Source organism: Podarcis filfolensis, assembly GCF_964270895.1.
Source record: "Podarcis filfolensis genome assembly, chromosome: 7".
In the NCBI taxonomy this organism is placed as follows: domain Eukaryota; kingdom Metazoa; phylum Chordata; class Lepidosauria; order Squamata; family Lacertidae; genus Podarcis; species Podarcis filfolensis.
In genome coordinates, this window is record NC_139603.1 from 10,491,441 (window position 1) to 10,519,200 (window position 27,760).

Sequence of the window (27,760 nt, forward strand, 5' to 3'; positions counted from 1 at the left end):
TTATATCCCTTTTTTAAAAAAAACAACAGCAACTGTGTCTAAATCATAACACAGCTGCACATGAAGTGAAGCTAAAACTATTCCAATGACATATTTATTTCAGGGCTGTGACAAAATTTTGTTACGTTCATGAAAAATACAAGGCCGGGGAGAAAAAAGATTTTTTTCTTTTCTTTTTATAAGGCGTAAATATATTTATACATGAAAACCTGCTTATAAATGGCATTTATTATGGTACACACGGTCCCCTCTTTTATTCTCACCATTATTCTCAGATTAGGCTAAGAGCATGTGATCTGGCAAAGGCAGCCTACTGGAACCTGGTACCCTTCAGATATTTTGGACTACAGCTCCTGTACAATGGGTGTGCTGGGGCTGATGGGAGTTGTAGTTCAAAACATCTGGAGGGCAGCAGGTTGGGGGAGGCTGGGCCGAGGTCACCCACAAACATGATGGAGGATTGGAAATTTAAATCCAGCCAAAGACACACCACACCACACCATATTAGCTCTCCAATCCCTTTGCTCAGCCAGTGCTTCATATCCAATCCAAACATGCAACCCCAATTCAGGTATTTCCCATTTACAGGCCCCTGTGGGGGGTCAAAACTCCCATAAAATGTACTCAGACTGCATCAGGTTCTGAACAGTTTATCTGCAAAATGCAGAGAAACTCCTGGCAACCGCTCGTGTTTTGCTGCTAATCAAAGGTACTCAACACTAAGGTAAAAGGTAAAGGACCCCTGGATGGTTAAGTCCAGTCAAAGGCGACTATGGGGTTGTGGCGCTCATCTTGCTTTCAGGCCAAGGGAGCCGGTGTTTGTCCACAGACAGCTTTCCAGGTCATGTGGCCAGCTTGACTAAACTGCTTCTGGTGCAACGGGACACTGACGGAAACCAGAGAGCACAGAAACACCGTTTACCTTCCCACCGGAGTGGTACCTATTTATCTACTTGCACAGACATGCTTTTGAACTGCTAGGTTGGCAGGAGCAGGGACCGAGCAACGGGAGCTCACCCTGTCGTGGTGATTCGAACTGCCAATCTACCGATCAGCAAGAGGCTCAGTGGTTTAGACCACAGCTCCACCCACTCAACACTATCCTGCAGTTGCACACTATTACATAAAGAAAAGAGTTTCAAAGCTGTAATTCAGAAAGTTTGTCCACCATTACTAATCCTCCAACTGAGGAAACGCCCCCCCCAAATGATTTCACTTTTTCCTACATTTTAATTTGAAAATCACCACTCCATTTAAACAAATAAGCAGCCTGTAAGAGAACAGCTCACACAATGACATCTTTATAATTATAGCACATGTAAATTTCCGATTCTACGTCTAACAGATCATTTATAGTCTAACATAAATTGCCTCTCTTTCTTTCTCCCTCATGCTTGCGCACACACACAGAAGTAAACTTCATACTTTGTCATGATTTAGCCTGAATCTTGGGGGCAGGGGATTCACTTTAATGAATAATGCCCTGCATATATAATGCTGATTTTGAATGCTTCTTTTTTAACCGTATCTTAGTATACTGACCCTTGACATTCTATTACCAAGCGTCTCTTTCCTCATACAGCCTCACGCGTCTAGAGTTCTTCAAGTGGTATTAATATTACCAAGAGTTAAATCTGTTACTTAACTGCATACCTGATAGATTAAGTCTATGTTAAAAATCGAGGAAGTGCTCCGTTAATCTTGCACAGCAAGGGGAACGTCAAGCCACTCAAGATGCAGAGCTGTTTGCTGTTACCCAGATTATCAAAAGTGAGAGAAAATGTTTGGGATGAGTTGAAAGATAGAGTAACCTGTGGGAATTGATTTACAATGGCTGCTCATAAACATCATAACACAACTTGGAATTTATCAAATGATGAATGTGTTTGGGTGGTGGACTCATATCCTTTGACTCAAAAACAACAGCAGGACCAATACTTCAGATGTTTCAAAGTGTTGGTGCTGACCTTTAAAGCCCTAAACAGCCTGGGTCCTGTATACCTGAAGGAGCGTCTCCACCCCCATTGTTCAGCCCGGACACTGAGATCCAGCGCCGAGGGCCTTCTGGCGGTTCCCTCATTGTGAGAAGTAAGGTTGCAGGGAAACCAGACAGAGGGCCTTCTCGGTAGTGGCGCCCACCCTGTGGAACACCTTCACTTCAGATGTGAAGGAAATAAGCAGCTATCCCATCTTTAAAAGACATGTGAAGGCAGCCCTGTTCAGGGAAGTTTTTAATATTTAACGCTTGATTGGGAGCCACCCAGAGTGGCTGGGGAAACTCAGCCAGATGGGTGGGGTATAAATAATAAATTATTATTATTATTATATATTCTTTACTGAGAGCAAGGGAATGCACACTCCTCATCTGCTTTCAAACTTCAGTTTACACCATCACTATCAGCTGTGAGAAGCAGCCTCCTTTTCTGTATCCGGTTTGGCTGTGTCTCCAGGTGGCCTTGTTCTGCAGACCTCCTTTCTCCCCCCCGCCGCCCCCGCTTTGCAAGAAGCACGCTGCCAGCATTTAACCTCATGACCTGTTGTGTTTCTGTAGTAGCTTTGTTTTACCGAACTCATGATTAATGCTACTTATAACTACTGGTTCATCTAATAACCCCATTCAGACAAAAGAATGATTCAGGTATGGTTCTTTAACAATAAAGCAATTATTTCTAAGTCCACTTGCTAAATTCCTCTACTGTATCATACCAGGAAAAAAGAAACCTCAACAAAACCTGTACCTACCTGACAAGGCAACCTCACCTCCCCGATCCCAGTAAAATCTCCTGTTTCTCCTACATTCCTCTTGCTCTTTACAGATGCAGAGGGTGGGACAATGCATACCTAGAAAGGGTAACTGATACTTTGGAATGTTCATTGTAAACTACCCCCAGGGACAGGGATTGTTTCTCCATCAACAACAAGAGGATTCCTGTGGTTGCAATAAGGTAGGAACCTAAGGTGAACAGAAGCTTCATACCTTGCAAGAATGCTTCCTTTTCCAGGGGATAAAACCCCATCCTAGGCAATTGCAGCTGCAAGGCTCAAGTGCAAACATCTTCCACACGGAAGGAAGGAACATGGGAGCTTTTATTTCACCGCATTTATTCAAACCTACCTCTCCTGCAAGAAGCCCAAGGTTATACAGTGGTACCTTGGGTTACATACGCTTCAGGTTACATATGCTTCAGGTTACAGACTCCGCTAACCCAGAAATAGTACCTCGGGTTAAGAACTTTGCTTCAGAATGAGAACAGAAATTGTGCTCTGGCAACGCGGCAGCAGCAGGAGGCCCCATTAGCTAAAGGGGTGCTTCAGGTTAAGAACAGTTTCAGGTTAAGAACAGACCTCCAGAACGAATTAAGTTCTTAACCCGAGGTACCACTGTACATGGCTTTCCCCCCCTCTTATCCTAACAACAACCTTGTGGTACTGAGAGTTAGTGACTGCTTCAGGTCTAAGTAGGGATTTGAACCCTGAACTCCTAGTCAGGGGTCGGCAAGGTTTATCTCTCCTGGGCCGGTTCACTCCAGCGGAGATCCTTCTGTGGGCTGGATCGCACGTGCACATGAGCACGCGCAGCAGTGATTTCCGGCGTCTACGCAGACATGGTTTTCAGGATCTGAGCATGCGCAGACGCGATTTCCGGCACCGTGCAAGCGAGTCCCCGCGCCGCGCCAGTTTAGCGCAGAATGCAGGGACTCGCCAAGCGGGCGGTTCGGGGGCCGGTTAAACGGCCCCCGTGGGCCGCTTGTGGCCCATGGGCCTTAGGTTGCCTACCCCTGTCCAAGATCCTAATCCAACACTCAACCATATTATGCCAAATACCAGATATGATAATAATTGTCATGGTGATAGCTGGAATATCTAAGGGCACGTGTACTCCGTCTTTAGTACATACAGAAAAGAGGGGTGCAGTATTTGTATGGTTGGTTCAAACACTGACAACCCCAGGAATGCAATGGGGCGTGCCTCCGCACAAGTCCACATTCACCACCACACACAGGAAATAAAATGTGACATAAGCGTATGCACAGTTCTGCATTTTGCCTAATTTCCACAGACCTTCCACCTCCCGAAAGGGGAGGAGGGAAAGTTAAAATCAAACAAATCAGAAATCATCTGCATGTATGTTATCTCTGGTCACATTTAACTACCTATACATGGTGGGAATACATGATTCTGAGTCCCAGTGATGTGGGATGGTTTTTTTCTGGAAATGTTTAAATCTTAACATTTCTGTGATCCTATAATCTGTGTAATCTGTGATCCAGTACAGCATGTTTCTGTTGTAATGCATGTAGTAAGTAAACATGCAAAAGTAACACTGTAATGAGGTACAGTATATGGATTTCAAAAGCCCTTCTACCTATCAAAAGTAGTTAAACTGAAATATCTTATTATAGGGAGGAAATTCATAAAGTGCACTTAGTCTAGTTTAATTCAATGCTTTACTTGAAAATTATTACTTGGAAGTTATTATTTGAATATATTCAAACAAATTCAATTCTTTGCTTGGAATTTTTTTTTTATTGGAATATTTATATCCAAGAATATCCAAATGCATGACAGCTCAATAGCATATACTTCCTTTGCAATGTTTGAATTTGGGGGTGGGGGAATAACATTAAGGCACTGAAAGCTATTAACGTAGTAATTTTAGCATACCCAAAGAGCTATGCATAATTGCTTCCTAGGGATAGTGACCTGAAACAAGTTAAAGTACAACTTTGAAATGGCCCAATCTTACTGGTACTGTATCCAATTATATTCCAATAAACGTTGTGAAACAATGCAGTTTTAGAAATGAGATTTTTCTTTCCACTGAAAAATACATTAGTGGAAATGTTTGCAGCTAGCATATCTGACCTTTCAACCTCTCTTGCCCAAGCTGGTAGATGCCTTGAAAAATCAGCACTGAAGCCCTGATTTTGATTATAGCTTGTGAGAAATAATCACCACAGCAAAGGAATCAAGTCGTGTTAATGTACCCATGGCAGCTGATATTGCCAAGATCATTATTCTAAACTAGATAGAGATTCCGCAGTTATGTCATTTCTAGAGGAAATACCTTGGAATAAGGGGAGATGGGAGAAGAGATCTACTAATGGAAATTCTTAAAGACTAGAAACTTGAAGCTGATGCAGCCAAGGATTAAAAGCCAGCAACAAGAGTCAAAGCACGAGATAGGATCACAGCAACAGACGGAGGGGAAGTAATATGACAACGGTGATATTGTGAAAAGATCTAGGAGCAGATATAACAGGCAGGAAGGCTGACACTGTAACTTAGACAAAAGAGGACCAGGATGCACATAAGGTCTTTAACAACATATTCTGTAAGAAAATGGTAGATTTTGAACGTATTTAGGAGCACCTGGGTGTGGCGGGAGAAAAATATTCTACACATGGGAGATCATTATATATCTAACAGTGACAAATAAGTTGGGGAAAGATTTTGAGCTGAAAGCAGTCAGCCTTGCCACTTCAATCAAACACAGCTAGGCATCTGGGAGACACTGGGCCCAGCTAAATGCATGAGCCCATGCTTCACATGCAAAAAGTCTCAGGAGAAGAAGAAGAAGAAGAAGAAGAAGAAGAAGAAGAAGAAGAAGAAGAGGAGTAGTTTGGATTTGATATCCCGCTTTATCACTACCCGAATGAGTCTCAACGTGGCTAACATTCTCCTTTCCCTTCCTCCCCCACAACAAACACTCTGTGAGGTGAGTGGGGCTGAGAGACTTCAGAGAAGTGTGACTGGCCCAAGGTCACCCAGCAGCTGCATGTGGAGGAGCGGGGAAGCGAACCCGGTTCCCCAGATTACGAGACTACCGCTCTTAACCACTACACCACACTGGCTCTCAGGTTCAATCATCAGGTTTAAAAAAGGATCCAGTAGCAGGTCATGGAAAATCTCCTCTCTTCCTGGGACCCCGCGGAGCTGCAATCAGTCAGGACAGACAATACTAGGCTAAATGGACCATGTTTGGTATGAGGTAGGAAATCAGCCCTGAGTGCTCACTGGAAGGACAGATCCTGAAGCTGAGGCTCCAATACTTTGGCCACCTCATGAGAAGAGAAGACTCCCTGGAAAAGACCCTGATGCTGGGAAAGATGGAGGGCACAAGGAGAAGGGGACGACAGAGGATGAGATGGTTGGATGGTGTTCTTGAAGCTACCAGCATGAGTTTGACCAAACTGCAGGAGGCAGTGGGAGACAGGAGTGCCTGGTGTGCTCTGGTCCATGGGGTCATGAAGAGTTGGACACGACTAAACGACTAAAGCTGCCTTAACTGCACAGTCTCATTAGATCTGAAGCTATTCCTGATGCCACAACACTACCCAAAGTAAGAAAGGTGGAAGAATATATTCCTGTGGGCAACTACAAATGACTCACTATGGCAAGTGCTTGACTCAAGTCAAATGGACCAACAAGAGTTCAGCCCAGGGATGATAAGAAAGTTGATTCTGCATTGCGGCTACAGATCATTGCTCTCGCCTCTTCTTGGCCCAGTCACTAAGCGTATTTCTGTGGGTTTTTCTCGAGTAAGTGATTTGGGGATGCCACAATTGCACCACAACCCACAACTCACTTAAGACATCCTACCTGCATTTAAACACTTTCCCTCCAAGAGAAATGAATGTGATCAAGCCAGTTTAAACAGGACACTAACCAAAATCAATAGCAATAGCAGGGGAAATCTCATATAAATATTATTCATTGCTACCATATAAAGCTCAGCAAGAACCACCTGATCCTGCACGTTTCCTCAGAAGTGAATCCAACAAAGTTCAACGGAACTAATGCCGAGGTATGTGCTTCTAGACTGTGCTTTGCCACTCTATGTATTAATGCAAACTAGAGTCTTCTTCTTCTATGTTTATGTAGCCAAACTGCACTACCAATACACAAGAGAAATACAGAGGGGCTCAAGGTAGCCCATAATTACTCAATGGCACGAAATGTTAAGTGAGTGGGAGGAGACAAAAACAAGACAACTACTGGAACAGAGCGGAGGAGCTGGAACAGGAGGACAGAGAAACATTGTCTGATAGAGCTTTAAAAATATTTACATTGGTTAGTGTGGTTTAGTTGTGTCTGTTTTCATTCATGCTGTGAGCCATCTTAGCTCCTGTACTAGGAGGGATATACATAATAATGACGATAAACTCATAGACCCACAAGAGTTTGCTCTGCTGCTCCACCCAAGTGCCTGACCTCTAAGTAGAATCAAAAATTCCCAGGTCAACTTTCCAAACATTAACGAAGCTTCAAAACTCCCCAATCATCTTTTGTTACTGCCACCTCCATTTGCTGCCCTCATCGAGAAAGTGGTCTTGTGTCCATGAAAACTAATGCCATAATACATTTGTTAGTCTTTAGGGTGCCACAAGACTAATTTGTTCATAGGCACGGTGTCTCGCACTGTCACAAGACACCATTTCCTCCCCACAAGATAGCACACTATGTGCAAAAAGCATTGTTCTCACTCCTATTTGGCTTCGTGGTGACAAAAAAGAGGATATGCACATTAGGGAAAGAGGGAGCATTTCAGTTCGGTTCCAACTCGAGCTGCCAGCAAGCGTGGTGTACAGGCAACTCCCCATTTCCACAGGGAGGCTGTCGCACATCAATTGGACGCGCCTGAACAATTGGTCGCCACATGTATATGCTACTCATTTAATCTTGGCTAAGTATTCCAGGGAAGCGGGTGGCGCTGTGGGTTAAACCACAGAGCCTAGGACTTGCCGATCACAAGGTCGGCGGTTCAAATCCCCGCGACGGGGTGAGCTCCCGTTGCTGCTCCTGCCAACCTAGCAGTTTGAAAGCACGTCAAAGTGCAAGTAGATAAATAGGTACCACTCAGGCGGGAAGGTAAACGGCGTTTCCGTGCGCTGCTCTGGTTCGCCAGAAGCGGCTTAGTCATGCTGGCCACTTGACCCGGAAGCTGTACGCCGGCTCCCTCGGCCAATAAAGCAAGATGAGCGCCACAACCCCAGAGTCAGTCACGACTGGACCTAATGGTCAGGGGTCCCTTTACCTTTACTTTAAGTATTCCTAAGTTTTCAGAACAAAAATTTTGGTCCAATGCATAGTAAAAGATCTATTTGGCCCATTATTGGCTCTGGAATTTTGTGAGTGGCTGCCTGCGCATCAATACACATCTAACTAGCGTATACTTTAAGCCAGGGATGGAAAAAGGTTGCTGAATTGCAGTTCTCATCGAACCTGATCATTAGCCATGATGGTTGGGACTGAGGGAAGTAGGAGCCCAAGAACTTCCAGAGGGTCACAAGTTTACCACCCAATTTAAACTATTTTTAACTTTATGGGAATTACTGGGAAAGGTTTGCATGTAACTCAATCCTGTGCTTATTTACTCAGAAATACTTAGAATTACAGCTTCCAGCTGTTTACAACTTACAAACTAAGGTAATACAGTGGTACCTCAGGTTACATAGGCTTCAGGTTACAGACTCCGCTAACCCATAAATAGTACCTCGGGTTAAGAACTTTGCTTCAGGATGAGAACAGAAATTGTGCTCCGACAGCGCGGCGCCAGCAGGAGGCCCCATTAGCTAAAGTGGTGCTTCAGGTTTAGAACAGTTTCAGGTTAAGTACAGACCTCCAGAATGAATTAAGTACTTAACCTGAGGTACCACTATTCTTAGAAACAAGACTAAATGGATTCTCTCCTAAAGTTGGGTTTTGCATATACTTTGTTTTTGTTATTTCCAGCTGTCCAACCTTTTTTTTTTTTTAAGGCCAGCCTCACAACTATTGGATATTTCCCCTCCATTTTCACCAACCTAGGCTGTAACTTCACGCTGTAAAACCGCATTGCACAACGTAAATGGTTTCAATAGATGGGATTCTACTGACTTGTTCTGTCAGCGCAAGGATTTCTGCTTCCACAGGGGAACTCCCCCCCCCATCTGTTCTGGTTTTCTGCCACCCACCCCCTCCAGAGCAGATTTGGGTAGGATTTAGAGTGCATGTAGGAAGAGGACACAGGGAAATGCCATTGTGCAAGCAGAAATATTTGCACTAAAGGGCTGGTTGGATGGCACCCAATATTCTTGCCGCATGGTTGCCTATGGAAATTGAGACTCACCATCAGATGATCAAGCAAAGTACGGTAGCTTTTCAAAGCAAGTTGGTACGGTAATTCTCGTGGTAATGAGCCACAAATTAGTAATGGGAATTTGTATGGGCAGAGAGGACAGTTAAGAAAATATATGGGCTAGTAATTTTGTGGGCTTCTTTTCTAAACAATAAACCTGTATTTACCAAACTGGTTGCCCCGCAGATATTTTTGGCCTCAGCCATGATGGCTAATGGTCAGAACTTTGGGAATTGTAATCAAGGAACACCTGGAGGGAACCAGGTTACAGTAAGCAAATTTAGGCAGAACTTGACAACACTCCAGTTTACAAAGCAACAGAGCACCATCATTCTGAGTAACTTTGTTCACAACAAACTATGTACAATGCAATCCTATACTGTTCATTTCCATAAGCATTGATTAGTTACTGTCAGCAGCCTCTTATGTGCACACAATTCTGCACAGCTTTTAAAAGCAATACATTCACAAAGAATGTCAAAAATGATGTTTCCAAGTATGGTTCCGTTACTGTTTTGCTCCGATTTCCCACTCTTTCTGGCTGCCAAAGTGAGATATTTGAAATTCCCTGCACACCCACAGACATCAACATTCTACAAAATTAATGTTGCGGTTTAACAATCGTCTCCTGCTCAAGTGGATTAGCAGGAAAGGGATTGGTCCGCAGTAAGCAGACCTAGCTGTTTTCTAAGGTTGATACCACTGGACGCAACCCACCAGGGTGCTCAAGAGAACATTTCCACAGCACAAGAACAAGATGATGCCTTTTGTACAGCTCCTCCTTCTTTTCCATTGTTATCGTGCAAGTGAATTTCTTAGCGCATACTTTTACTCGGTAATAAGTTTTGCTCTTTTCAGATGCACTTGTTTTAAGTAGGGGGTAACGGCTTGCTCGTGCACCTTTCCTCTGTTGAAGAACTTGGTCCTAACTTAAAATAAAGCAAGGCATTCCTTAATCTGGAGCCATTGCGGTAAAGCGCATGGGAGTAAATACACCTACGGAAGTTCTATGGCGCTATTTGTGGAGCACTTGGGCGCTGAAGTGGCTCGTGCACCGCATTTGTCCTTGCTGAAATTCCTGCCCTGCAGCCTACAAGGGATACGTGCTCGCACATCGTTCTCGGATAAGGTAACACAGCCATGCAATATTAACTCTAAAACAAACACACACACACATACACAATCGGTCGTGCAAAAACTTCGCTACGAAGTGCAAGGCTGCGCTGAACGCCGCTGCTAATCCTTCGGAAGTTAGTGGAAACTCTCTCTTTTTTAAAAAGTCCTGCACAGCTAGCGATGGATCTAACGAAGTCCTGGGCCCCAAGAAAGCGGAAAACACAAAGAAAAAGCACAACAAAGGCCAGGCTGGGAATCCAAAAGGTTTTCCCCTCTGAGCACAAAACTCTTTTAGTCGGATGTTTAAAAAAAGGGGGGGGGGCTTCATTTATTTATTTAAAAAAAGGTCTCGATTAGCCGAGCGGCTCCCGTGCGGACAAACCGATGTTCCGAATCGCTCTCTTTGCAGATTTTTGGCCGGGAGGGGGAAAGGGGGGTGGCGGGGGGGGGAGGAGAGATCGTCAAATCGGGAGGGTTTTTGCAAGCAAGGCATGCATTTATGCATGCTTTATGCAAACACCCTCCCTCCAAAAATAAACACCACCAACCAAACCCCCAACACCTTAAAACTCTATCCGGGAAAGCGATGGCTAAGCATTCGCGAAAGTAGAAACGGGGACTTCTGCGCGCGCAAAGCCCGCCCTGGGGGAGGCGGCCCCGATTCGGAGCGGCTCCGGATTGCATTCGTATCAAATCAGGATCGGGGGTGGGGGGGTTGAGGAGGAAAGCAAGGAGAGGGGATCCCGGCAGAAAGGACGGACCGCCCGCCCGCCCGCGAGTAGCTTCCTACCTGCGCCACGAGCGGCACCAGCGTCTGCTCCACGGAGCGCGAGCGGATCTGCAGCCCCGGCAGCGGCTCCCATCCCAAAGCCGCGCCGAGAGCCGCGCCGGGCGGCGAGCGCGGCCACGACACTCCGCTGCCGCCGGGGAACGCGGCCATTGCTCCGGAGCCGCGCAGCTCGCTCCTCGTCGGCTCTCCCGCCTGGGAGAGGAGGAGCAGGAGGTGTCGGCGGCGGCTGGAGCTCTCCGGCTCCGGCGCGCTCCTCCCCTGTCTCCTCCTCATCGCCTTCCCGCCTTCTGCCCTGGGAAATGGCAGCCGCCGAGCTGGAGGTCCCCCCTCCTCCTCGCAGCGCATATAACTCCTCTCCAGCCGAAAAGCTCCGGTGCCCCCGCCCTCCAGCCCGCCCAGTTTTCGGCCACACACGCGTGTCATCGCATCCCGACGACTGGTAGTGCTGGTTATTTGCGCGCGAGCGAGCGAATCGTCGCCACGGGCAAGGGCTTCTTCTCCCTTTGGGGCACTTCCATTACTCATTTTCCCTTCAGTTAGTTCGCACACTGGCGAGTCGTCAAGATGGCAGTGTAAACATTACATTCAGTTTCTTCTTCTTCTTCTTCTTCTTCTTCTTCTTCTTCTTCTTCTTCTTCTTCTTCTTCTGCCGTTGGGCACCCCCAAAAGCAAAGTAAGCCGGTCGTGTTGGTCCATGAGAAAAAAGGGGGGAAATGTATATAATCTGGCAAGGCCAGTTTTGATCCACCCCAAACCTTGCCAGACGTTGAGATCATTAGCTTTTAACACGGGTTAGATGGGTGCCTAACTGCAAAGAGCCTTGTGGCACCTTAAAAACCAGCTCATTTGTTAGGGCATGAGGTTTTTGTGTCTTTCACTTCATCAGATCTATCTGGCGAATACTCAGTAAACTTAAAAGTAGCCATCCTGGAGCAAATCCATTTCAAAGGGAGGCTGTCAAGTGAAACCTGCTTGATAACAATGCATCAAGAATTCCAATGCTATCACTTGTGGATTGAAGGCACACAAGGGATTTCTATGTGTTGTTGCTTGATTTAGCAGTGCCATGATGTCTCTGCCATCAAGCCAACTGCTTTGTGAATTTCCGTAGTTTAGGGTTACATCCATCATCATATACTGTACAGTGCTTTTTTCTGGGGGTACGCAGGGGTATGCATACCCCAAAACATTTTGTGAATCTAAGTTTGGCCTCATTGAGGGGCAGAATTTCAATATGAGTGGGAAAATGAGAGTACCCCTAAACATTTTTTTTTAGGAAAAAAAAGCACTGATCATAAGTGTCTGTTACTTTGCTGCATTTAATTTCCTTCTATCCTAACTTCTTACAATCCCTCCCTCTAACCATGTACCTGCAACTCAGGATTAACACTTTATGCATTTAATTAAGTGGATTACAATCCACTTAATTAGTGGATTAAATGCCATCATACATTTGTTAGCCTCCAAGGACTCTGCAGTTTTGCTGTAAAAACACTAGTGTGACTATTTCTGTATGTACAATTGAGATGGAAGATAAATCTTATGCAGTATTTTTATCCCAACTTCTTCCAAGGAGAGCTGGGTGACACACAGGGTCTCTCTCCTGTTTCCCCCTCACAATCATAAAATCCTAGAATTGCAGTGTTGGAAGGGACATCTAGTCCAACCCTCTGCAATGCAGGAATCTCAACTAAATCATACATGGTAGATTACCATCCAAACACTGCTTAGTAACCTCCAAGGAAGAAGAGTCCACTACTTTCTGAGTCTGTTCCACTCTTGAACAGCTTTTACTTTCAGCAAGTTCTGTTTGTTAAGTTTATAGTGGCCACAATCTAGTGAGTTTAATCATCCTGAACTATGTGGTGGATTCTGAGTAATGGTATCATACCCTAGGGTAGGAGCTAAATGGCACCTTAAACCTAGGTTATGGGTGCAACAACAGAATGTCTAGGCATGCTTTTTTAATAACAAGAATGCAAAGCTGAAAATGAATGAACTGCAGCTAAAATCCTATATTCATTTTTCACATCGTCTAGTCCTCATCTGAAGACTGCAAAAAACAAAGCCATGCTTCCCCTGCCCTCCCCCCCCAAAAATATTCTTAAGAGGGTCTCTTCTCCAGTCTTCAGAGAGGAGCTGGAAGTGGGGAGGCAGAAAAGGGTACCCCTTTCCTTCCACTCTGCAGTTTTAATCTGAAATCTTAGGCACAGTACTGCACCCAGAGCTCAGAAACGGCTCGCGCTAATGAAATTCCTTGTCGCAAAACGCGCCTAGAACAATGGGAGTTTCGAACACTGCTTGTGACACTCCTATTTTCATACCAAGGAAAATTGCCAAAGCACCACTACCTAGTGCTGATGGTTCTTTTCCGCCTGCTGTATGCTGCATTAATTTCCTCTCCAATGGCCTGTCCTGTGCTGATATAATGCAGAGAGCATTTGTTTGCCTTTTGTCACAGACTGATTCGAAAAACATAGCTGTCCTATAACATGGTATGACACTTAGGAGCTCAACACGAGCCTCACCAATGCAGCCGCTGAAATGGCAGGCTGTGTGCTATTTGGCATCTTAATGTTTGTGCACATGGATTAATTGGAAAAATATATGGAAAAATATATTCATGGAATATATTTGCTCTTTTTCTTTTCAACCAGTGAGGCTCCCAAAGCAGATAACATAAAAAAGTAAAGCCACGATTCTACAATAAAACTACAGAGCAGAACAGAAGACAGCAGTAGAGCAGGTAAATTTTCAATGAAATGGATAAATATAAAAGTTTTCACCAGGTACCAAAACAACAACAAATGACAGTCATTCAGTGGCAGGTACACCTTCGTATAAAGGTATTATCAATTGGAAAAGCTCTCTACTGTCAGTTCTTTGCAGTCACTGCTGCAAAGAAGGGCCTCTGAGGATAATCTTAATAGCTGAGGCTTGATTCACAACGGGAAACAATGGTCCTTCATACAACTGGCTCCCTTTCAGGTCGTGAAAGGTTAAAACCAGATGTTTGAAATGTATTTAGAAATGGACAGGTATCTGGTGGAGTTCTTTAAAAATTGGTGCAATGTGTTCCCTATGCCTTGTCCTAGTCTAGAATTCAGGTGCTGACTTCCAAGGCAGATTTCAGAGGTAGCTGCAAGCATAAAGCATTGAGTACAGTGGTCCCTCGGGTTAAGAACTTAATTCATTCTGGAGGTCCGTTCTTAACCTGAAACTGTTCTTAACCACTTTAGCTAATGGGGCCTCCTGCCGCCGCCGCACAATTTCTGTTCTCATCCTGACGCAAAATGCTTAACCCAAGGTACTATTTCTGGGTTAGCGGAGTCTGTAACCCGAGGTACCACTGTAATCCAAACAAAATGCTACCAGGGTGAAAAGTGTCTTGTGTTACAGGGACTACTTGGGCTTCCAAGGGCAAGGTCAGCAGGTCATATAGGAACACTAAATACCCATCAGCCTCCTTAATTCTGGGGAGTGCAACCCCACCTACAGGACCAAGATTTCCTGAACACCTCCCCAACATGAAGAAGAGTTGAACGACACAGAACAGCTCTGCTGGATAGTACTGTAAGGATGCAGTGGCGGCTCAGAGCAGACGAACTAGTGGGGAGGGATGTTGGAAGCAATCGTGTCAACCACATCTAACAGAGCAACAACCTTGGTGGCACCAAAAATTACCCATCTGATCTGATTATTCAATGGGCCTTTCTCACAGGTAAGTGTGCATAGGGCAGCAGCCTTAGGATCAGGTCCTTCGAGAACATTTTATGGGGGTGAATTGTTCTGAAATAATAACAGCTGCTACAGCTACTATTAAATTTTTATTTGGTGTGCTAGAAAGCTGTTGCAGGGAAGTGACTCAAGAGGGTTTATTGTTCCCGGCACTTGGGGTGGGGAGGACTTTTGATATAAATGCCTGGTAAACTAAAAGCCAATTATTTCAAAATACCACTAGTTAGAATAGGATGGCTTGAGATGCTTAAAGTTATGTGGTGTCAGGTATTTTTTAAGGGCGACAACTGTAGCACTGGGAGAGAAGGTTGGTGCTTGCACCAGAAGTAAAGCAGGGACTCATCACTAAGGTAGTTCAAACAGGTACGTAAGTTCACCACTTGGAGACTGGACTATTGTGGTCACTTTGTAGGACTGAGCGAACTTTACCAGCATGCCTAGAACTCTTATACAGTGCTTTCGAACAGAGTCCATTCACACATTCAGCTGCCAGTCATCAAATGGTGAAAGAGATTAAATGATATGCAAGCATGTGTGAAGGGGTCCTGAGCACCTGTTTCTGTCTATGATATTTTATCTCCCTGGCAGAAACACCATTTCAAGTTTCAGTTGAGAGTCCTGCACTTGGATGGAAAATGTGGGGGTATTTCAAGAGCGCTTGCCTTTTAATGCCTTGCAAAACATATACCGTATTTTTTGCTCTATAAGACTCACTTTTTCCCTCCTAAAAAGTAAGGGGAAATGTGTGTGCGTCTTATGGAGCGAATGCAGGCTGCACAGCTATCCCAGAAGCCAGAACAGCAAGAGGGATTGCTGCTTTCACTGCGCAGTGATCCCTCTTGCTGTTCTGGCTTCTGAGATTCAGAATATTTTTTTTCTTGTTTTCCTCCTCCCAAAACTAGGTGCGTCTTGTGGTCTGGTGCGTCTTATAGAGCGAAAAATACAGTAATCACATTGTCTTGCAAGGCTTCCTAAATGGCTCTCCTGCTAAGTGGGTAAAGCAAAAGCGCCTCTCTTCACATTGCCTGTATATCACATGATTTCTCTGACCCTTTGATTACTCCAGGACTAATAACACCTTAAGGGCAGTGGTGTAGCGTGGGTTGTCAGCACCCGGGGCAAGGCAAGTAATTTGCGCCCCCTAACCCGTGGATTTGCGCCCCCTAACCCGTGGATTTGCCCTAACCCCAGATGTTGCGCCTGGTGCGGCCAGCCCCCCCTGCACCCCCCACGCTACGCCACTGCTTAGGGGTGTAATGGGGTGTTTGGGGAGGGATAGAATCTCTGGTTGGGGGACACATCATGCTCCTTCTGGGGTAGTTTTTCCACCTTTGGTCCCTAACCTGCACTCAGCTCTCACATATGGCTTTGGCCAGCTAAACCAGGTGAGGTTAGCTGATGGGTCTCAAACCCTTGGTGTGTTAGGGACTTCCCCTGCATGTGAAGACAGGCCATGGCAGATTGCAAGGACGGGACCAATAGTGGGTACAACAGTCAAGAAGCCGGTTTCTGCACGTGCTTTAGAGGGGGCTGATGGGGCTTGTCAGCCTGGGAAGGTAGGCCATCTAGGAGAAGGAAGACTCTGATCCTAAACCTCCGCTGCCTTGTGGGACATCTGTGGGAGGAGAAAAGGCTATGGATTAAACCCTACACAAATCCAGAGTGGAGTACCTAAGATGGTTGCATGGCACCTTGTACGCATCCTGGCAATTCCTGATGCCAAGCTGGTGCCAAGGGTATTGCTCTGTTTTCCTTTGGACCACATCAGCAGGAGGGTCTTGTTGTCTAGGCAAGGCTTTTGGCCTGGGTCACTTTGGTGCTGCCAGGACAGCAGTTGAATCTACTTGTACTTGTCCTCTGCTCTTCTTCAGTAGCATGTTGGACACCTTCCGACCTGAGGGGCTCATCTTCCAGCGTCATAACTTTTATACACCTGTTGTCTTTGTCCATGGAGTTTTCTTGGCAGGGATACTGGAGTGGCTTGCCGGTTCCTCCTCCAGGTGGATCACGTTTGGTCAAAACTCTCCACTATGACCTGTTCATCTTGGGTGCCCTGCTTGGCATAGTTCATAGCTTCTCTGAGTTATTCAAGCCCCTTCGCCATGGCAAGGCAGTGATCCATGAAGGGGAAAAGTGATCCATGAAGGGCCAAAGCCGAAAGGACGTTCAGTTGCGGATATGCCTGAAAGCGAAAGGAAAGTCCAATACTGTAAAGAAAAATATTGCATAGGAACCTGGAATGTAAGAACCATGAACCTGGGTAAGTTGGATGTGGTCAAAAATGAGATGGCAAGAATAAATATTGACATCCTGGGCATCAGTGAACTAAAATGGACGGGAATGGGCGAATTCAGTTTGGATGACCATCATATCTACTACTGTGGGCAAGAAACCCGTAAAAGAAATGGAGTGGCTAAACGACTAAACAACAACAACAAAGACAGCAGTTTGGCTTCACCCCAGAGGTGCACTCCATTGAGAGAGAGGCAGTGGGCTCTAGTGACGAGAAGGGCCCCACAACCTTTATTGATAAAGTGTCTATCATCTCACAGCATGGACAACTCCTGAAACCCAGTCTATAAACAATTGGCACACAACGCAGCGGGTTTGTCTTGAAACCATCTCTCCTCTTCCATTTGCTTTTGGAGTCAGTTCAGAAAGCATTCTCTTTTGTTATCAAGATCAGTTCAGGCAGGGCTTGCAGACACCGACGTTATTAAAGTCACAGACACTGCTAGCTGTGACGACATCATTGTTGTCTCCAGGTCAGACTGATGGTTTTTCATTAGTGATTAGATCTCCTCTGGTACAAACGAATGCAGACTCCGCTGTGCTCAGAGACTCATCTGCACTCTCTGATATTAGGTGATTTTATATGAGTGATAATATTTCAAATGTTGTTGTCTTTTTCTTTAGGAACCTTGATGAAACTCCTCTAGTTACTATCATACACAACTATCATACACAACACTGTTAAGAATGATAAAATACAGCACTCTGCACATACGTAGTGAATCGCCCAGAGTCCTGCTTTATTTGTTTTTAGATGCTCTTATATTGCTGTTTTGTTGCTTTTAGTTTGTATTTTTGCTTTAATGATATCGGGTTTTTTCTGTCGTACACCACCTAGAGATTTTAAAATACTAAGCGGTTTATAAAGTTGTTTTAGTTAATTCCATAGAAATGTCAGGTTTCATTGCATTGCATGGAAGTCCTTCGCATCTTAAAACAGTTGACAACCCCGATTAATTAATGATATGCTCTGCTCAATGCCAAATGGTTTGTTACTTGTTAAGAATGTTTTAAACTGTTTTGGAATGTTTTTAGCTGGTTTTTTTAATGATGCTTTAAAACTGTTTTTAGTTGTGTGTTTGGAAAAAAAAAAGTTTTTCCATTGCTGTGTTGGTCACCCTGGACTCCTTTGAGAAGGAGGGCAGGATATAAATCAAATTTATTTATTTATTTATTATTTCAAAAAGATAAGCTGCTTGGTACGGCACTGAACAGGGACGCGGGTGGCGCTGTGGGTTAAACCACAGAGCCTAGGACTTGCCGATCAGAAGGTCGGCGGTTCGAATCCCCGTGACAGGGTGAGCTCCCGTTGCTCTGTCCCTGCTCCTGCCAACCTAGCAGTTCGAAAGCACGTCAAAGTGCAAGTAGATAAATAGGTACCGCTCTGGCGGGAAGGTAAACGGCGTTTCCATGCGCTGCTCTGGTTCGCCAGAAGCGGCTTAGTCATGCTGGCCACATGACCCGGAAGCTGTACGCCGGCTCCCTCGGCCAGTAAAGCAAGATGAGCGCCGCAACCCCAGAGTCGGCCATGACTGGACCTAATGGTCAGGGGTCCCTTTACCTTTACCTTACGGCACTGAACACTTCCCCTAAAATGTGTTACCACCACTGAATCACATGTAGCAGTTCGGCAAGCAGTGTTGGGAAACTGGGCCTCGCTACCATTACAATATCTTACATAGCATTGATGCAGAGCATTGTGGGAAATTAGAATGGTAGGTAGTCCTAACTGCTTAGAGTGCTGAGCCAAATTTGTTTTCCCAAAAGGGAGTGCCTAGAACTTTGTCAGCAGTAGGCCCTGCCAAGGCATGATATGTCAGGTCCTGACCTGGGTGACTTTGGTCGAGTTAACATTCTGCACAGATGTGAGGATAAAATGGAGTAACGCCATGTATGCCAATTTGAGCTTTTTGAAAAAAGTGTGGGGTACAATTGTGAGAGAAGCATAGATACCGAAGACTAGTGAAATACATGAAGTTATGTGAATGTTCATTTAAGGAGAGGATGTACTGTCTCATTTTCACGCTGTATGCATGCTTTAGGATTCTTCTTCCCATTACATCTCAGAATGCAGTGCATATAATATTGGCAGGGGGCTGTTTGCTTTCTTGAAGAAATATGGCATCAAAATGTGAAAGTGAAAAGAGTGACACTCCCACACGTAAAGGACAAGCATACACAGTAATGAATCTTATTGAAAAGACAGTAGGTTTTAGTTCTCGTTTTTTAGTACAAGGGAAGAAGAAAACGCTGAAGGACAAGCTTTTGTACAAATACTCAAGTTACATGCAACGGTGCCAAAATTATGAGAAAGCAACCAAGACTGCTCATGTTATAGTTGATTGGAACTAGGGCTTTTGAGGAATATTTTTTTCTCTTTTTGCTACCCAATTACCTCTGTTTTCTCATTCTCAACCACCGCCATCACCACAACAAAAGAGTTTCAAAACTTGAAAGCTTGCATTTCAAGAATGGGCGCCATTTTTCTCCTCTGGAGGGCTGTATTCCCTCAGGTGCAATCTGAGGTGCAACTTCCATGCCAGTGGTGGGTGGGAACACCCATTCTTGCACCTTTCTTTTCTTTGATGCCCCTCCCAGTGGGCTGTGGAGGAAGGCACAGATCACTCTTGAACTGATTCCTTACAGAGGGCTTCCCTGCTTCGCACTGCTCTTCATCACTCCCTCTGTTCTTGTTCCCTTCTGAAATATACTCAGAGTCAAGAGTGGATTTCATGCTCTTTATTCAGCTCATAGTGGTGAGGAGGAATGAAAGTTCCCTCAAAGTATCTGCTTTATATACATTATTTATACAATGGGCTGCACGTGATTGGCTAATTCCGGAATACTCCTGTAGGCCAATCAGGTTGTGGATTCACTTCCATCTGGAGCTGGATTGGGTGGCTCCTGCAGACCAATCATACTGCTGCATTGTTCTAGGACCAATCATACTGCTGCATTCTGAATCCTATTTTTCTAGGACCAATCAGAGTGCTGCATTTTGGATCCTATTGTTCTAGGACTAATCAGACTGCTGCATTTTGGATCCTATTCAACTCAGTACATAACACCGTCCCTTCCTTCTTTTCCTCCCTGTTAAATTAGTCTGCTGGACACAGGTTCTCACACTTGCACTACACAGTCATTAACTGACCCAGTAAAAAAATATAATTACGTTTTCTCTGTAGCTGAAATCCTATACATACTTAACTTGATGGGAGTCAGTTCCATTGATCACGGCATGTTCACTAGAGGGCCTTAAATATTTGATCAGCGATTAGGTGAAGCCCTGCTGAGGATTAACAGAGCATTGGATTCAACTGGCTCCCATTTAAACTGACTTGTTTATATATGTATTAATACAGTAGTTTCTCAGAGATTGGCTAAGTGGTACTGTCTCCCAGTGGAAAAGATTACGCCTGCTCTTAGCAGTTCCTAGAACGTTTGCTTAAAGATGGACTGAGAGCTGTAACGTTCACAGTGGTAAATAGATCTCCAGAAGAAATTTAATATAAGAGACAGTTCGGTGTTAGAACGCCTAATTGAGCCAGGAAATTACAATTTCTAAGGAGCAAAAATATGTAGCAGTTTTCATATAATTACAGCTATTCACACAGCACATTGTTCATTTTGGTACTTAGACAAGCTTGTGGGTGGTAGATTTCTCTAAATGGAACTTCCATCTACACAAGTACTCTATCTCCTGATGCCAGGTACTAGGAAGAGAGAATTCAGGCGGGCCATCACCTTCATATACTGGTGAGCACTGCCCAAAGGCATTTTGGCTGATCTCTGTTGGAAACAGAATGCCTGATCTGGTTGGAGGACCTTGGTCTAATCCAGGCATAGGCAAACTCGGCCCTCCAGATGTTTTGGGACTACAACTCCCATCATCCCTGACCACTGGCCCTGTTAGCTAGGGATGATGGGAGTTGTAGTCCCAAAAAACATCTGGAGGGCCGAGTTTGCCTATGTCTGGTCTAATCTTTACCATCAATCTCTAACAGAACACCCTTAACTGCCTATATTCTCTTTGAAATGTAAGTGGAGCAAATATTAGGACAAAGGGCCCCATTATCCTGCAACAGAGGGGAGGATTAATAGGATCCTTATGGAGCCAAAAATTATTCAGTTACCCAAGAGAATGAGATATCAGCAGACTTGGGGGGACCTTAATGCTTGCAGATTCCCTCTCTCTCTCTCTCTCTCTCTCTCTCTGCTGGGGCTCTCTCACTGGCATAGCTCAGTTGGTAGAGCATGAGACTCTTAATCTCATTGGGAAAAAGATTCATGCATTGCACAAGGTTGGACTAGATCAGTGTTTCCCAACCTTGTGCCTCCAGCTGTTTTTGAACTACAACTCCCATCATCCCTGACTAGCAAGACCAGTGGCAAGGGATGATGGGAATTGCAGTCCAAAAACAGCTGGAGGCACAAGGTTGGGAAACACTGGACTAGATTACCCTCATGGTCCCTTCGAACTCTACAATTCTATGGTTCTACAAGTACTTGCCCCATACTTGGATCTTGGAATCCAGTGAATTCTCCTTTCTATATATATATATATATATATATATATTTCCCTTGCCAGCCAACATGTACATGGTCAACAGCTGTAGAAGATGCTGAAATGGACATTTAGGGTGGGTTGAGACATAATGCATACTTTCTAGGAAATAGTGCAACTTTGGTATGCTTGCAATTAGACCAGCTATGGGATTTATCCGTTTAGCTACAAGTCTGGCTGCAGGATCTCAACTTCTTAAAAAAGGCAACAAAATCACAGTCCAATTAAACATCGCCAGCTGGCACATTTTATTATTTTATCTGCTTTGAAATCATTGGTTTTGTTCATGCTGTTGTTACAGCTGTAAGTCACCTGCATAAATATTTACATTGTTTTAAGACATTATTACCTACAAAAGGTCCTTTTTTTGTAGCAACAAGAAATCAAATGCAAATACAGGAATTAAGCAGCATGTACGGGAAGGACAATTGGCTAACAAAGAGAGGAAATAAATATTTCAGTATTAAATTTTAAAAAAGGAGACAGGGTTAAAAATATTAATTGATGCTCTCAAAATAGCCTGTGCCCTTTGGGAGTGATCCAGAGAGCAGCTGGCACCTAAAATGTCTTTGGGGCAGCTTGCAATAATAAAACACCTGAAAACAAACCCATTAAAAAGCAGATAAAATAATCACAATGAAACAAAACACAGTACTGACAAATGGAGAGGAAGGAAAAAGGACAGCAGCGATTCTCATTTGGTCCCCTGGCCAAATCTGATGGTTGAGGTCAGGTTGGAATTCCTCTTGCATTGGGGCCAAATTGACTTGGTCTTGCTCTTTTACCTGCCTGCCTGCGAGGCAACCAGTGGCCCATTTGGCTGTGCCCTATGTAGAGTTTGCAGGGTGTGTAGGCAGTGGTTTTGCTGCAGTACCTTCTTGAGGAGGGACCATCAGTGACTGCATGCAGAAGGGCTCCAATTTAATCCCCAGTACCTGTGGTTAATCCATTCTGAAGGAAATCAGCCCTGAGTGCTCACTGGAAGGACAGATCCTGAAGCTGAGACTCCAATACTGTGGCCACCTCATGAGAAGAGAAGACTCTCTGGAAAAGACCCTGATGTTGGGAAAGATGGAGGGCACAAGGAAAAGGGGACAACTGAGGACGAGATGGTTGGACAGTGTTCTCGAAGCTACCAGCATGAGTTTGACCAAACTGCGGGAGGCAGTGGAGGACAGGAGTGCCTGGCGTGCTCTGGTCCATGGGTTCATGAAGAGTCGGACACGACTAAACAACAACAACCACCTGTGGTTAAAAAGATCTCAAGGAAGCAAGGCTGGGAAAGACTTCTGCTTAGACACTACCAGTCAGAATAGGCTAGAGTAGGCACTATTGGGCTAGGGTGACTAACCTGTGGCACTCCAGGTGCTGACAGCCTCCATCATCTCTGTCTCTTTGCCACGTTGGCTGGGGCTGATGAGTGTTTGGCAGACCAATAACATCTGGAGGACCTCAGGGAAGTCCCTAGGCCAAATGAACAGACAGTCTGTTTTGGTAAAAGGCAGCTTCTTTTATACAGGGTTGGGCAGAGGTAGAGGGTAGGGGCCCGTCCTCTTTTTATGATATATCCCATCTGTTCCACTTCAGGCTCCTAAGATACCAAGGTTTCTGACATCAACTTCTCAGACTTCAAGCAGCTCTAGCAACGCCACCCACCAGGTCTAGCATCTCAGGGAACCTGGACTCAACTTTTTTGGGAGCTCTCCAGCCTTCCACTGGAGGGAAAGACTAAGGACATGCAATAGTTGAATCCAGGAGCAAGTCAAGCATCAGGACTCCTCAGGTTGGAGAAGGTCCAAAGTGTAGTTGGGAGAACTGTGCAGCCTTGAGAACTGCAGAGCGATGGAAACCACAACACACTTGGAATTGTCTTGCCTATCGCACGAGGCTAGAGGAACGAGGGACACGGGTTACTGGAGCAGTGACCTTCCAAAGTGCGGAGAGTAATTTGTTGCGGTGGCATTCCAAAGGGTTTTTTTTTTAATAGAACAAGAATTAAACTCAGCTGACTTACCAGCATTTTCAGTAAAGTAATTGATTTAGAGATGGGTACGCATGAGAACAGGTAGATGAGTGAAATGGGAATTGAACACTGTGTCTTCTGTGCGGGATACATGTGACCCTTTATTATTAGAGATGGAAAACTTGTGGAGTTCTAGATTTATCAAAATATTTTGTAAACAATTACACTTTTAGGAATATCATAGCTGTGTGAAAAATAAAGTAGGAGACAGTCACACTGATATTTTATACACACACATACACACACACACCATAATTGCCAGGGGTGTTGGGAACTGTGGTCCACAGTCTCACAATCCTGCTTACCGGTATATGATCTGGGGTTATAAATGTTGTGGTGCAGATTTTTGCATTACATGAGCTAAAGTGGGATTTTTTTATAATACAAGTGGGGGCAAAGTCCTCTTGTTTCAAGTGCATCCCACCATTTTCTGCCAGTAGGGGGGTGCACTAGTGCTAGTGAGTTATGGAAAACTCACTGTTTTCTGATTATATGTTCTGGTATCTCAACCTTCCTCCAAAGGGAGAGCCGAGATTGTCCAACAACGATCACATAAAAGACAATCCAACCCAGCAGTTACAACCAATGTACGATAATAATGCAACAATAACATTAAACAAAAACTGCAGAAGGCTAATAGTTAGATCACTTAAAAAACAACTCTCCAGCTATGTGGCAAAGGCTTGAAGAAAGAGATAGGTTTTAAGATGTTGCTTGAACAAAAAAACACACAGTTATTCAGGGTTGGGAGTGACTTTTCAGTGCCAGAATAAAGAAGCAAAGTTATCCTTGCACTGGAGGCTCCTACTGTACATGAATTATGTTTCCTCTGAAGCAAAACATTACTTTAGTCTCTTGCATTATCTTAACATATGTACAAACTTCATAGAAAAGGAAAGGAAGGGGATCACAGTGTGATGCAAATGACCTGTTTCATCCAAATTCTCAATCCCGGCTGCTCCCATATCCCCCTGCAAATGAAATACTCTGGTTTCTCTTCAGAGCGTATAAATCTTTCGCAAATGAGCCGAGTGGCAAAATCTAGCAGACTAAATCTTTATTGATTTGTATTCATATAAAATTTTCTTTCCTGCCCTTCTAAGTGCCAAAACATCGCTTGGGTCACTACCTACTTCTGGTCTAAGCAATTTTTTCTACAGCTTTAGAAGGGCTACTGATGCTTGCCTGTGTTCATGTTTTCAGGTAGGAATTTTTTAAAAAAAAGATTCGAAACTGCCCTGCACTGCAGAATGGAGGTTGCGTGTTATTCAAACTGGCCACAATAATGTGGGAATGTTCAGGGATGCAGGAGAGGATATATTGACTGATTATATCCTTATCCAACTTGTGTTAACAAGTTCCCAATTTCAGCAGAGTAAAACATTCCCCTTTATCTCAAGTTTGCAACGGCAGCATTTGCTCAGGCTCGCTTAAGCCTCTATAATAACAACTCTGGTAATTTCCCCTTATTCCCTCTTAAAATAGAAGACATGACACAGTCCTTTACAAAAGTATAAAAAGAGTTTACTCACATTCTGTTCACAATCAGATCCCAGAAGGCAGACTTAAGCTTAATGAAGTAATATACATTTGGAATCTATCTTATAGGAAGATAGTCCCTTTCTCCTCTCTTGGCTGGGAGCCAAGAGGGCATCTTTCACTCAGTAGATGTTGCTTGGAAGAAGATGAAGAGGTAAGAGAGAGATGGCTGCCCCTGCCCTGTGCTTTTATCATTACTTGCACAGGTGAGGCCACACCCACCTCTAGTCGCATGTGGAGGAAGTCTGTCCCAGCCCAGAGGGAAACAGGAAGCTTACCTGCTGGCTGGACAAACATCCCTCCCCATGTCTAAACTCTAGGAATGTTGTACTTGACTGCTCTTGTGTTTTACATCCCACAAATAATATATGTAGAGCGTGTGCTTTGCATGCACAGGGTCATGGGTTGCGTGTCTAGGTAATCTGGTAGAGACTCCTGGCTGAGAGAGATCTGCCAGTCAGTGTTGAGAATGAGAAGCTAGGTAGACCAATGGTTTGACTCATTGCAAGGCAGTTTCCTATATTCGGTTATGTCCACATTGAATCAAAGCCCTGTAGATTTGCAAGGGACCCTGAGAGTCTTCTACTCCAACCCCATACAATGCAGGAATCCACAGTATCTATGATCTTCTGGTCAGGTGCTGAGTATTTTCAATCTAAAAGCACCTTAAAAAGTGTTATATTCTTCCTGTTTCTAATGACTGGTTTGCCTGAAGCATGACTGCATTACACAAATGGATTGCCAGAAGTGCAGTCGAAAACCAGAATAAGAAAGTGGCAAGCTGCCTGCACATTAATGGGCCCTTACCTTTCCATTCACAGTGGAAACATGAATTGCCATTATGCTGAGAAAATATGATTATGAATATAATTCATATGATTATGAATGATAGCAGGCGTCTCTTGGTTGCAGAGCAACAGGATTTGTCTGGCTTATGTTGTTCTAAAAGAATATCTCCACTAGTGGCTTCTCAATTATTATTTTAATGATGCACAGCTTCATAGTTAGGCTGTTATGGAAAAAACCCCACACCCATAAAATGTATTTATATTGGTTTTGGCATTTTATTATTAGTTTTCCATTCCTTGCTTCTATTAGCAGTTGCTCCTAGTACAGTGGTACCTCGAGTTAAGTACTTAATTCGTTCCGTAGGTCCGGTCTTAATCTGAAACTGTTCTTAACCTGAAGCACCACTTTAGCTAATGGGGCCTCCCACTGCTGCTGCGCCGCCGGAACACGATTTCTGTTCTCTCTTTTTTTAAAAGATATTTATTGAGGTTTTACAAACAAAGGAAAATTACAGAATAAAAAGAAAACAAGAGAAAAAAAGAGAAAAATACAAAAAATACAAAAATACATAGAAAAAAAGATACAAAATACAGAAAAAATATATAGAAAAAATTAAAAACAAATCAATTTTTTCATGTCTTAAATTTCGTTTGCTTATTTCCCTGACCTCCTCACACCTCCCTTTTTTGTATTCCCATTCACATGGTTAGTTCAGCAAATCCTTACCCTCTTTCATTTATCTTAACTCCATATCTCAACATATTATAACTATATATTTTCATCCGTTATCAATCCATTTTTACATATTCTTATTGACCTTGTTACTAAGGCCGCTTAATTTCAATCCAACATCATTTTAACATTCATTAATTTGACAATGTTTCTGCAAATAGTCTTTAAATTTCTTCCAATCTTCTTCCACCGACTCTTCTCCCTGGTCTCGGATTCTGCCAGTCATTTCCACCAGTTCCATATAGTCCATCACCTTCATCTGCCACTCTTCCAGGGTGGGTAAATCTTGTGTCTTCCAATACTTTGCAATAAGTATTCTTGCTGCTGTTGTAGCATACATAAAGAAAGTTCTATCCTTCTTTGGCACCAATTGGCCGACTATGCCCAGGAGGAAGGCCTCTGGTTTCTTCAGGAAGGTATATTTAAATACCTTTTTCATTTCATTATAGATCATCTCCCAGAAAGCCTTAATCTTTGGGCACGTCCACCAAAGGTGAAAGAATGTACCTTCATTTTCTTTACATTTCCAACATTTATTATCGGGCAAATGATAGATTTTTGCAAGCTTGACTGGTGTCATGTACCACCTGTATATCATTTTCATAATATTCTCTCTTAGGGCATTACATGCCGTAAATTTCATACCTGTGGTCCACAACCACGATTTCTGTTCTCATCCTGAAGCAAAGTTCTTAACCCGAGGTATTATTTCTGGGTTAGCGGAGTCTGTAACCTGAAGCGTATGTAACCCGAGGTACCACTGTACTAGCTGAAAGAAGATGAACCAAACTGATTATCTCTCTCACCTAACACTAATTGAAGAAACTCTGAGGTATTTTTTTTTTAAATGGTGATGTTCAGAAACCAAAACCATGGCTCTGAACAATTTCCACACCTGATACTTAAACCTGTTAACTGGTATGCATACTTTATTTAAAAACACCCCTTACCACTTTCTGTCTTGCACTAAAATTCACAGGTTGCAGTTGGCAAGAGAGGTGGTCAAATGTGTCTTTCATGCAACAAGTTTTAAAAAGTATATGGCTATAAGCAGTA

The 27,760-nt window shown here is 44.0% G+C and overlaps 1 protein-coding gene and 1 long non-coding RNA gene across 4 annotated transcripts in view; one reads left to right on the top strand and one right to left on the bottom strand.

Moving 5' to 3' along the window:
* Positions 1-11,657, bottom strand: part of CTNNAL1 (catenin alpha like 1) — a 56,580-nt gene extending 44,923 nt beyond the window's left edge. The window contains exon 1 of one of the 2 annotated variants that reach the window (XM_083624628.1): positions 11,028-11,657. In XM_083624628.1, the coding sequence (XP_083480754.1) occupies positions 11,028-11,552 (525 nt within the window). In that variant the 5' untranslated portion in view covers positions 11,553-11,657. The remainder of the gene's footprint in view (positions 1-11,027) is intronic. The other variant, XM_083624627.1, reaches the window with a different exon arrangement.
* LOC310767620 lies at positions 11,655-17,809 on the top strand. Of its 2 annotated transcripts, none has more exons than XR_014550971.1 (3): positions 11,655-11,700; positions 13,685-14,748; positions 17,682-17,809. It is a non-coding gene; the product is annotated as an uncharacterized lncRNA (long non-coding RNA). The 2 variants fall into 2 exon arrangements; XR_014550972.1 differs by lacking the exon at positions 17,682-17,809 and adding an exon at positions 16,720-16,858.
* The last annotated feature ends 9,951 nt before the right edge of the window (positions 17,810-27,760 follow it).